At 45.7% G+C, this 13157-nt stretch overlaps 1 protein-coding gene across 8 annotated transcripts in view; it reads right to left on the reverse strand.

The window, feature by feature from the left end:
- The window catches only part of LOC146861800 (uncharacterized), a 1595865-nt gene that overhangs the window by 435858 nt on the left and 1146850 nt on the right, over positions 1–13157 (reverse strand). For all 8 annotated transcript variants that reach the window (XR_014978338.1, XR_014978334.1, XR_014978336.1 and 5 more), the window contains one exon: positions 1878–1928. Coding sequence is in view for 1 of the 8 variants with exons in the window: in XM_085643197.1 (XP_085499323.1) it covers positions 1878–1928 (51 nt within the window). In the remaining 7 variants the exon portion in view is untranslated. The remainder of the gene's footprint in view (positions 1–1877; positions 1929–13157) is intronic.

Here is a 13157-nt window from a genome sequence, read left to right on the forward strand (position 1 = left end):
ATTTTATCATATGAGAGAGAATATAATGTACAGCTTGTTTCTGATGTACGATGCTGTAAATTGTATTGATTTGACTCTCTTGCCACTGCCTGCAATTGTATGTTATCAACTGTAACAATTGCATGTTCTGGCCATGCAAAATGGTTAAATAAAGTTGCTAAAATTGACATGATAATGAAGAATGGATATTCATCTATAGGGCACCCCAAGAAACACGATATCTATCAGATGTTGCTTGATATATTTTAAATAGCTACACTAGATCTATCTAACTCTACATTTGTGGCAGATGCTATGCAATCCAGACTTAACATGCCTCTGATGTCAAACTGAGGGAGGTGACTTCCTGCGTATGATATGTGTGTAGAATTATAGCTCCCTTATAGAAAACTACGGCCAACAAATTAGAATTAGTCTTGGGACTTCAAATTGACCTAAAACAGAAAATGTCCTTACTAAATATTGTAGAGGATGAGGACTTTACACACAACAAAAAGCCCATACAATGGCAAGGTCTGATCCTTGGAAAAATAAGGCAAAACCCAACATTGGAGGAACTGTGCTGCCCCTAACGTATCAAAATGGAAGTTAAATATAGACCCATTTTAATAACCTATAACTTGTCTATTTATGAAGCTAGGCAGTTCCCCAGGAAGAAAGAAAGATCTGAGAAATATGGTTGCAATATAGTGTGAGAACATTGAGACAGAAGAGGTATCACAGTCTGAGGAATGCATTTCTGATTTTCCTCAAACAAGAATTGTGTTTTGGATAATATTGGGTATTTTAAATAAGCCTATCTATGGGATAGATTATATATCACCAAACATAAATTTATGATAAATGCCACTGGTATTTTCGTCGGAGCATGTAAGTATAGCATTGAAAACTCCAATATAAAGCTTGGTTAAAAAAATCACCAATATGCCAATGATAAACAACTCTACTTGAAAATCTCCTCCACTCCAGACATTCAATGTCTTAGACACTGCCTGCACCTTATCCAGATCTGGTATCCAGCACCTACCTGAAGCCCAATAACCAACCAAGACCAAATTCTTGATGTTTGCCAAGAACAATAAGCTAGACACAGTAGAAACCTGGCTCAGCGTCATGACCCTTGACAGCTTTGAGCCTTAATTTTCACAGAATCCTAATTCAATTGAAAGTGGAACAGGTTCTTTCAGAAAGTGACTTCAGTTCCGATGTTGAAACCCTTACACTCTTACATTTGGATGATGGTAACACTATGCTCCATTGCCTCCCACACTCCACTCTTTCCCCCCTTAAAGGAATCCTACATACCACAGCATGGCCTATAAAGGCAATGAAGAAATATGATAACACCATACCATCTTAATTGAACTCTGTTGGCTCCTGTTCTCGGCCCGCACCATCTTCAAAATCAATTGCCCTCTTTACAAGTCCATCATAGAAAGCAGCCCCACTTATCAGCCTAACAGCAGCTCTGGTGGCTCTTGGCACACCTGAAGTCAGTACACCGCCACAATAGAGACCAAGAAGTATAAAAAAGTAATAACTATGCAGCAGGCCTTTTCCATCTATGCACCCAGAATCAGAAACAACATCCCCATATCCATCTGGACAGCCCCATGCAGCTCCAGTTTAGAAAAGAGTTGGAGATGCACCTCTTTACAGAAACTACATCACAATGCAGTAACAATACACTTTTGCTCCCAAAACCTTGCAACCTCTGCTATCAGCTGATGACTGTATGCTTGACTTTGACCCTCTACTGCATTCCACTACCTTTTGACAGCTTCCACACTATAAGCAAACTACAGTCATATCCATATATACATACATATATATAAACTGCATTATTATTTCAAACAGTATGGAAGTTAAGGTCTTACCTGAGAGTCTGGGGACCTCATATTTCTCCCGGAACTTGGGGTTGAGAAGTTCTGTTGAAGAAAATAGATATTAAAATCAGCCTAACCAAAGCCTTAATTCCTATTTCACTGGCTGGAATGTTGATTAGTGACCACAACACTGATGAATAATACTGGTTCATCTAATAAGCATGTTAAGAAACTGCTAAGTTACAATTTATGAATTAGATCTTAAACATGACCACTGAATTGATTGTAACAATTGACAATAACATTTGCAGATGTAAAAAGTCAACACAGCAATTGAAGAAATGTCATTCTTGTAACACTAGTTTAAGATATCTGATTCTTGGAAGCTTAAATAAATCATTAAAGAATATAAAGAGAATCACAATTTGTGAAGAATGGTTGTCACAGAGAAACAAGCGAATTTCACTAGAATTGGATAGTAATGATACATAATTCCACTCTGTTCCTCGATAAAAGGTTACCCTCATATATGGTTAAAACAAGATTAAGCTAAAGCTGTAAGCCTATGCTACTAACAGAACATTTGGTCTCACAGATCATTTGCCAAGTTTATTTTCTTCTCTTCTCAAGGATCTAAGTAAGAGCAGTATTTTTCCACAATGTGCTTCTTCACTTTACAGAAGTTAGGAGGATAGTCAAAGTTCTGGGCGTCCAATTTCATAGTTGCCATCTGTTTACATAACTAAGCCATGGAAGTTCATCAATAGTGCCGAAATGTGAACGGGGCAACTGATCTCTTGCTTAAATTTGGCTGCATTGTTAGATCCACAAAAGAAAGGAAGCCACATAAATTAAATCCTCCAAGTAACATAGACCCAAGTCCTCATGGCAAACATGATGAGACTTGCCTTGTGGTAATCCCAGAAGGCAACTACAAAATACATTTTCTTCATCTTGGAGCAATACTACTAGTTATTACTCCTCAATATACTTATAGAACTGAACACAGGAGATGAGACAACAGGATGCTAAGTGTAAATAATGGGTGTTATTATCAGACTCCAATTTCATTAACAGCATTATCACAGTATGTAATACCACACCCATTCTCAAAACTAGATTTCCCCATAGCATTTCTCAAACAGAAATTCCTTTTTCTGTTCTTCCCACTACTTTGCAGGAGCTGTATTTTAGAAAGAGGTCCCATGGCAGTCCAGTGCCAGCAGTCATGATCTGTATACAGAGGGCTACTTTGGCTGTCTTTCTCACAGGTTTGCAATGAAAGTACCAGTATGCATCCTCTCTACTGAGGGCTTGATAATGAGTCTGGCTGCCCACGGACACCACACTTGTAGGGGTACAGCAGTGGCGGTCTTCCAACCGCCCTATTACAATTTAGTGTGGTTGGACCGCCATTGCCCTGCCACAGCCACCCGGGAACCACTGTTCCCTACCAGTCCTGCCAAGCATATTAAGAGTTTCCTCTCTGCCACGGTTTTCATGGCTTTTCCTAATCCATGAAAATCATGGCGGAGAGGAAACAAAGGAGGCCCTACAAGGGCCCCCTTGTTCCTCCGGGCCATAAGGTGCTTGCAGGGGGGCACAACAGGTGGCCCCCGTGTGCATGCACCCCATTTCCTGTGCATCATGGACTTTACAGTCCATGCTGTGCAGAAACTGTTTTTGGCGTTCCCATTGCGGTACCCATTTTCTGCGCCACCGCAGTACGAATATAACATAAAAGTTCACCAGATACAAGACACACTCGTAATCTGGTGGGCGGCCCGACCACAAGTTTGGTGGTGGGGTGGTGGGGCGGACCTGGCACTGCACCACCAAACTCATAATCAGGCCCTAGGTCTTAAACCTTTATTGATTGAGTTAGCTTTTCGGCAATGGAGGGCAGCACTAACTTATCTTCAACTGGTAAACAGCCCTGATATCTCTTTTAATGTATGCTGCTTTCTTAAGATGGCCATCTGCTTAGAAAATCAAAGGATAGGAGATAAAAGGGCAGTTTAGTTGTTTTTTGGTTTATGAAGTGCAGTGTTTTTATGTTTTTTATTGTAATATAATGAGATTGGAAGTCTGTGATAATTAATTTTTGCATGTGTATTTTATTGTATTGTTTTTATCTTTTACTTTTATGATCTTTTCCTAAGGTCAAATGAAGAAGAATTGAATTGAATTGAATTGAATTGAGTCTATGTTTCCTGCTGCATCACTTTCACAACAGACCTAACCTGCAGGAAACAGCACTCACCCTTTGCTTTCCAATAACCAGGTATCCATTTTAACGCATGAGAATACCAGTAACATAGTAGTATTGAAAAGGTGCCCAAGACTCGCCTCTTAAAAAATGAAATATATTTATTATTTTAGGATTGTATGAGCTTGCAAAATGAATAAGAAATGTAACAGCACACACATAGAGGCCGATTATAATGTTGGTGGAACCGAAACAGACGTTCCGTCAGTGTAGGTCCCACCGACATCTCTAACCACGGTTAGACTGCTGCATTAGGTTGCGGTCCGTCCGACTGCATTGGCCCAGGGACCGACTGACAGCTTCCTACGGACTCAAGGAGCCCATCAGGCGGTTAGTCCGATCGCTTTCCCCATAATGGAGACGGTGCTTTCTCAGGCACCGCCGTGGGGATTACGATGCACCTTTCTGCCAGCCATTTCAACTCAGTTCTTCCAAAGTGAAAAGGTTGGAGGAAAGGCTTTTTTGGGTCCCCTAGCAGGGCCACTGTCCCCTGTGGCCCTCTGCTACAGGCCCTGGGGGGCCCCTATGGAGCCCCCCTAAACATCCATGGGTGTAGGGATGTTAAAAAACATACCTCTTTGCATTGGGGCTTGTGCTGCAGCATTTTTCATAGGCCACAGCACAAGCCTAAATACAAATAGGCATGTTTCCGATTGCATCCATGGCAGTCAGATCCTAATTTGGCAGGCGGGACCACCGCCTACCTGTTGGTCGGTTCCATTCCCGCAACGATGGCTGTCGAATGCTCATCCAACCACCATCATAATCGGCCCCATAGTTTTTTTTTTGTTTTTTTTTTTGAAACCTTTATTGCAGAAGTCAAAGGAGATACAAAAATGGGCCTACAACCTTCGGGCCGGCCGCTAGCAAACAATAAGAGCATAGAATACAAGTGGGAAACACACGCGGCTCCATAGTTTTAATATTTTCACAATATAGCTTTACTGGAAAATATATTTACTGATATCAACATTTTAGTTTTTCTAAATCACAGTATATCAAAATATAACTATTACTTAAAATATTCACCTTCATGAAAACAAAATTGTGTCATAATCCTTCCCTGCCCTGTTGATAGGCAGTTATTAATTTCTTACATACATTCCAGGCAAAATACAATTACTTAGAAACTGCAAAAACACCACTTTGGGTGACAGCTGTTTTAAAAAACCGTAGTGCAATCTCATACCTCCGAACCCCTTTCTCTGTAGCACAGGGATTGCATACACTTTTTGTAAATCTTGTATAGGGAAGATAGACAGAAGAAAAACGGCCTACTAATTCAGATGCTTAATGAAAAAAAAAAGAAGAAAAATGCCAGATGCATTCAATTGTACTTTTCATGACTTGGCTAGTGAGGGCAGTGGAACAGTGGTCATAGGAAATTGAAGGAATAACTTTTTGCATACCGAAGTTGAACATAAGCCAGACATCGTCACAACTTGGATCCTCCTTGATTTAGCGATACTGCTCAGTTAACCCTGTCCATGCTTGAGGAGTGCAGAATGCTAAATTTCCTCCATGCTATACCCATGCTACACTAGCTTTGCTGTCCCAGAGGTTACTCAGATTCAAAATACTTGTATGTTAAATACTAATGTAAATTGGTTTTATATATTTAATTTAGGGGGGGGCGTGGCTAGCAGCCGAAGATGGTGGACGTCTAGTAGATGAGCTCCAGGCCGGGGACACCATTATCCTGAACTCTGCTGATCTTCTAGAGGCAGGGGCAGCTTCTAAATCCTGTACGCTGCCTCTGGAGACCGATGGAGTGGCCCTGTATTCCCGCGCCTGCTGTGTGGATCTCTGGCGCCGGCTGCGGCTCTGTTTCCAGCTGCGTGCCGCTCCGGGCATGGCCGCGAGGTTGCTGATCTGCATCCACGGGGCTGGAGTACGGCGGAGGCCCACTGACGTGAGGCGACGTGCGGCGGCAGCCCGCTCTTGAGCTCCCGGACTGCGGCCTGGTGAGTGACGGCCGGCGATTGGACCCGGACGGCCTCGGTCCTTTGTGGTGTGCCTCCTATGCGCCTGCCTGCTGATTCCCCGCCACTCCTCCGGTGTTGTTTCCTGGGTGCCGACTGGAGGGTCCGGTGTGCCCGCGGCTGCTTGGCGAAGCGCACTGTCGGACCTGTCCTGGCCGCCTGGGTCGATATACCCCCGAGCGCTCTGAAAACGTGCTGACCCGCGATCCGGTGGTGGCCCTGGTGGTGTGCTGGTCCTGGGGGCCTCTTCGCGCCACGGCTCGGTGGCGATAGGCCGGAGGCCCTGTGAGGGCCCGTGTGGCTGGGGGCTGCCTCTGGAGGACTGCTGTGATTAGGCGACCTGCTTGAGGGGCCCCCCTCCGCCCAACCCCCCCCGGACTCCGCTGCCCGGCGCGGGCGGGTGTGGCTGTTGGGTGCCTATTGGGGCGACGACTGCTGGCCAGGTGGCGACTGGCTGCGATGGGGGCTACCGTGGTGGCCCTGAGGCTTATGGATGGACACCCACTCGGAAGAGTACGCTGGTTTGTGTGGTGCTGCTGAGGGAGGATACGTGTGGAGACGGTACCGGCGGCGGTGGGCTTCGGTCTGATGACTTTCTTCGCACCACACGCCGGTGGTCGACCAGCGGCCCTGTCTTGGTGGACTATTTGCTGGGGCAGACATCTGTGGCTAGCGCCTGGAACCCTGTCCACTGACTGTGGTGCGATAGTGGAGCCCTAATACCTGTAAGACTTTGATGACCCTCAATAGACTAGCTTTATTCTGAGCGGCTCTTTCCTTACATTTCCTTAAGCTTAAGGGCCTGAAAACTGTACCTACTTGTTATCCTGCTCGCCTTGCGGGGTCTTGTGCCTGATCCAGTGGCGGATACGGAGCTCCACGTCGGAACCCAGAGTGTTGCTCTTCCCTCTGCCTGTCGCTCGGCATAGTTCCTGGGGCAGGAATCCTCCAGAATATGCCCGGCCTTTCCAGATTGTGTGCTTCCCTCTTCACCTTGGCGATGCAATGGGAAGGGTCCGGCCCAGGGTGACTGTGCGGCCGACGGGGGAGAACTCTGTGTCACATTCCCCGGACCACGCTGGCGGACGCCTGGACCAATCAGTGCGGGAGGGGTCACCTACTCAGTCCCCGGACAAACTGGATGTGATTCTCAAAGAGATCAGAGACACTCGCTCGGCGTTGGAGGGCCAGCTGGGAGTGATCTCCGTTGGCCTGAATCTCCTGAAAGATGACCACAGGAAGCTAGCAGACAAGGTGCGGCACACGAACCAGTCGAGGGAGCCGTTGATATCCCAGGTGGCGACTCATACCGAACAGCTTACCCTCATGCGCCAGCAGATGGATGCCCTCCAGGCAAGGGGTGACGATGCGGAAGGGCGAGCATGCCGCAACAACCTCCGGATAGTGGGGTACCCGGAGGGCGTGGAGAGCCCGAACCCCACGACTCACATCGAACACTGGCTGCGAACGGTGGTGGCCCCTACAGGTCTCTCCCCCCACTTTACTGTGGAAAGGGCGCATCGCGTTCCTGCGAGACGACCTCCTCCGGGAGCCAACCCCCGCCCTATTTTAGCACGTATCCTTAATTATAGGGATCGCGACCACCTGCTACAGGCTGCCCGAGTCAGTGGTCCACTACTCGTGGACAACTCCACCGCCCTTATCTTCCCGGACTATACGCAGGCAGTCCAGCGAAAGTGCTTCTCCTTCATGGAGGTGAAGGCACGGATCCGAGCAGCGGAAGGGGTGATTTTCTCCTGGAATGTGAGGGGTATGGGTTCCATTCAGAAACGCCACCGTGTAGTGGCCCAGTTGCATCGCCGTAAGGCACTAATAGTATGTTTTCAAGAAACTCACCTGGTCCATTCCAAGTCCCTGAAATTGCAAAAACGTTGGAGAGGTCAATTCGATGCATACCGCACAACATGGACAGGTCCAGACTCAATTGGGGATAAACCTAGCGTTTCGGACCCATTACGAGACACTCTATGGGGCGCACACAGCACCGGGCGCGGAGGATGTGACTGGGTTTCTGGCGCAGGCGACTTACCAGTGCTGTCTGCAGCAGAGATTCATGACTTAAAGGCGCCGATTACCCTGGCCGAATTCAGAGTAGCTATTAAATCCCTAGCCCGTGGAAAGACCCCAGGCTCCGACGGGCTACCCATTGAATTTTACTCCACTTTCTCACCCCTCTTAATCCCCAAACTACTTCAACTCTATACAACATCACTTGCAGAGGGGAGGTTGCCCCCTACCACTCGGGAGGCGATCATCACATCCCTTTTAAAGCCGGATAAAGAGATCCCCTAGACATGTCATCCTATCGGCCTCTGTCGATCCTTAATACAGAATATAACATTCTTAGTAAACTCCTTGCGAACCGCCTTCTCCCACTCCTTTCGCGGTTGATTCATGCAGACCAATGCGGCTTTGTCCCACGGCGGAGTACATCGCTGAATCTTCGGCGCCTCCACGCCCTCTTGCATGCCTCCGGGCTCCAGCCACCGAGGGCACGGTGTCTATCCTTGGACATATCACAGGCCTTCGACACTCTAAGTTGGTCTTATATGCTGGAAGTGTTGGCTAAAATGGGCGTTCCCCCAGAACTATGCGCCTGGATTCAGCTGCTCTCCACCGCCCCTACGGCCAGGGCGAAGACAGGTTCGATTATCTCCTCGGCCTACTCTATTTTTCGGGGTACACGCCAGGGTTGCCCATTATCGCCTATATTGTTTGTTTTAGTGCTTGAGCCCCTGGTCCAGAACCTTAGGCGGGCCATGGTCCCCCATGGGATTCAGATGGAGGGTGTCCTGCATTCAGTCTCGCTTTACGACATGCTGCTGTACTTTCGTGATCTCCAGGCCGACATGAGGGAAGTGGCGGATCTTTTTCTTCACTTTGGGGAGGTTTCCGGGTTGCACCTCAATGCTTCCAAGTCTATAGCCTATTCCTTCAGTGGCACGCTCACGGCTTCGGAGCTGCGTTTTGGGCCTTTGTCGTTCAGGGTGGCACCAGTCACTTTTAAGTACTTGGGGATTCATATCTATCGATCCGTGCCGGATGTCATAGAAGGCAACCTGGTATGCACAATCTCTTCCATACGTTCCCAAATTAAATTTTGGAATGCATTGCCTCTTACCATCGCGGGACGGTTGGCGATATCTAAGATGGTGATGCTACCTCGCCTGCTTTACCATTTCGGCAACATCCCGGTGGTATACCCCGCTTGGATCTTTCGAGAGTTGGATACCCTGCTGACCTCGCTGGTCTGGGGTCCAGGGAGGCATAGGGTAGAGTTAGCTAAGCTGCGGCTCCCGAGTGGCGCCGGCAGTATGGGAGTGCCCGACTTCTTGGCATATTGCATTGCTGGTCAGCTGCAGTGGATGGCCTACTGGTTGGCCGGGAAGAACCTGTTTGAAATAGGCTACACCCCGACCCAACTTGCGCGTGGTACCTTACAGTCATTGTTGTGCCTCGGTGCCCCTAAGCCATCGGACCCCCCGGCCCTACTGAAGATAGCGCTTCACTATTGGACAAGGGCGTGTAAGTATGCTAAAATCCTCCATCCATATTCTCCCAATATTCCGCTGTGTGGTCTCCCCACAAGGCAAGGAATTCTGAATGCCGGTCGAGTACGGAATTGGGCGCAACAGGGGGTGGAGACAATAGGAGCCCTTTTTCAGGAAGGGAGTCTGATGCCCCACGTGGACTTTGTGCGGGTGAACACGGTACCCGATACCCAGTTTCTGCTCCATGCGGCGATCTCCCGGTACATTCGGGCACAGTGGCAGACAACACCTGTAGAACCCTCAACATTCCACCTCCTGTGCTCCCTCCACATAATGGGCCATGGACGTTTTCTGGTTCGTTGGCTTTACCGTGGCCTCCGGGAACACACACAGATTTCCTTGGCTCCTCTCAAGTTGCGGTGGGAAGTAGATTTGTCTCGGGCATTTAGTGATAGAGAGTGGACCTGTATACTGGACTACCCTAAGAAAGTGTCCCGCAATTGTAGGTTGAAGACTATTCAATTGTTTGTCCTACACAGGGCTTATCTTACACCCCATACACTAAGTAAGATGTACAACACAGCGGTATCGGCCTGTCCTCGGTGCCCGGCACCAGATGCTGACCTGATGCATATGCTGTGGCTCTGTCCGGTGCTGCGGGGATACTGGGGTAGGATAACACAAGTTTTATTTACAATCACCGAGCGCCCCTCCTGGGACACAGCAGAGGCTTGTTTATTAGGCCTGTTACCGCTCCTCCTTGTGTGTGGTCTCCTTCCCCCCCCCCTTTCCCCTCCCCCAGGGAACGCCCTGCGGCCCGCAGACCGAATTTATGTGGCATGGGTTGGTTTTGGTGGGTGGGTTCTGGGTGGGAGGGGGAGTTGGGGAGATATTGAGTGGGCACCGCTCCCTGTGGGTACAGTGTCTTGTAGGAGGGTCACTTAATGCATAGTACTGGGAGTGTTTGGTGGCCTTTCAGGCTGACCTGTTACATGTTAAAAATGTATGGACAACTGTGCTGCTCTACTTCCAGGTTGGCGCAAGACGTTAGAGATATATCCGCTGCCACATATGTACTTAATGTGAGTAATGCAATATGTAATTCATTGCTCCTTCTACTGGGAAAACTCAATAAAGTTTGTTAAAAATATATATATATATTTAATTTAAATGTAGTTTGAATTAAAACTTAATTAATGCAAATATATTAAAATAACATTATTTTTCCAATGTTTAAATTAAAAAACAAACTCTCACCTCAAGAAAGAAATATTCGTAATATGCATTACTAATTCTTAAAAGTGATGTATAGATTTAAGCAAAATTATTTTTTAAATAAATATTATTATTTTAATAGTCTATTTTACATAATTTGTTACATTCAAAATATGTTCTTGAAATATTTCATAATTAAATAATACATTTGTACTCATTTTATATATTTTTAACACTAATTTATATCGATTTACATGTTTAGCTATTTTAAGTCATTCAATGTAATTTAAAATTACTTCCTCTGGGATTTTATTTTAAGTCTCTACCTCCATTATATTCTGCGCGAGAGTGCTTCAGTACCAGTGGTTTGCTATGTGAAGTGCTGAACTTACTACCGTTTTTGTTTTTAGCAGTAAGTTACACTCAGAGCTTGTGAATTCAAAAAATAGTAAACTTATTCAAAAGTATAAAGTTACTTGAATTTTAAAGTTGCCTTTATGAATCAATCCCATTGTCTACTATGCTTATGTCTTTGCAGAATCCTGCTTGGCAATGACATTACACACTATTTTTTGTAATGCCATGTGGCCAAAGATCTTCTGTCATTTACCTATTAGACTTGCTGGCCTATAATTCAAGGGGTTGATCCACGACCTCATCTTAAAAACTGGGACTATTTCATGCGCTAGCTATGTTACAGGGGCTAGCTCTCTTTGAGCAACATTATTTGCCAGGATAAGGTGTTTATTTGCCCAGATAACGCTAGGAGCTACAATCGCAGGTTCTGACATTTAAGATCAAACTATGGGCTCAAAATGTACATTAAAGTCACTTGACAATATAAGCATACGGTGAGAGCCGTTACTGGCCTCACTCATCATGAGCATATTATCAGTGCATGTTTATATTTCTATGACACAAACCTAGGCAAAAGGCAGCAGAATCTGAGCAGGAGTACAGAGTTTATAATATCTCAAAGTTGTGACCTGTCCACTGTACCAACATGGGTGCAAGGTTGACTGTAAATATTTAAAATGACTATTTAATCTCTCCAGAGTCAATTCAATATATTGTACATCCCATGAGTCAATTGAATTACCTTAACATTACAGTTCAGTCTAATGTCTACTGAAATAACTAAGCTATCGGATGGCCCACCTCTCTGCAAGGAGACTTCTGGAATGCTTATGTACAAATAATGCTGCATTTGTAGAGGCTCCAGATGCCAGTTTTTCTGAAACAGGCATATTTTATGAGTGTTGAAATACCTGTAACAGTCCGGGTTACCACATTTATCCCACCACATTCCGATGTAATGTAGAGAGCCTGCTAAAAATTACCATCTTTTGAGTGGCACCACTCTGCATATTTGCCTTGAATGTTTTTGCTGGTTGTAGAACTCTGTGCACTTTACCATGCGGGAGCGGGACACTGTTATAGATTATATATTTATCCCCCCCTCCATGCTATCCCAGGTGCTGTTTTATAATGCCAACCTGTCGCCTTTTAGTGATCACAATCCGGTTATTCTTGTGTTAGATAAAGAATGTGGCCTCCTGGGTACGGGAAAGAAAGAGGGAGCTAATAGCGTGTTAACAAGTGATCAGGGGAGGAGGATTAAATGGGCCAAGGTAATCCCGGACCTCTTTTTTTCGAAGCTATGTGAGAAGGCTAAAGACAATATTGCTATATGCCTTGATAATACCAGTCAAGAGGTAAATGTTCTTAGAGCTTTTGAAGGTATTTGTGGTCAGGTGGCCTCTGATATGACAATGACAACTAAACCTAGATTAACTATGGCTGAAAGGTGGTTTGATTACAACTGTTCACGGGCCGATCGTAATTTGGTTCAAACTTTAAAAAACGTCCCACGAGATAAGGGCTAGATAGCTATGTTAAGGAAACAGTATAAGATTACTGTTTTTACATGAAAAAATTAGATTAAAGAGGAGGCTTGGAACACACTATTAACAGTTGAAGTTCTTAAGGACAGATCTAGATTTTGGGCCATTGGCAATAAATCTTTTTTCTCTTTTACAGAGAATGGCTCTCTAGAATGTAACATTACAGAAGACCAGTGGCTTTCCCATTTTGAAACAATTTATGGGTCTAATGTTACTGTGGATGCTCCCACTAGTTTAGAAGCTGATAGGGTTTTTTCGCCTGTGTTCTTTAAGGATAATGATGTAGAAAGGGCGAGAATACAGATGTCTAGCAATAAAGCTCCTGGCCCTGATGCCGTCCCTGCTGATCTGTATAAAAGCAATCCCAAATTTTGGGCCAAAATACTAGCTAATGTTTTTAATGTTTCAAGTTCCCAGGGTTTCCCTATGTCATGGTCTTTATCTACGAT

Source organism: Triturus cristatus, chromosome 2_2, assembly GCF_964204655.1.
Source record: "Triturus cristatus chromosome 2_2, aTriCri1.1, whole genome shotgun sequence".
NCBI classification, from domain to species: Eukaryota; Metazoa; Chordata; class Amphibia; order Caudata; family Salamandridae; genus Triturus; species Triturus cristatus.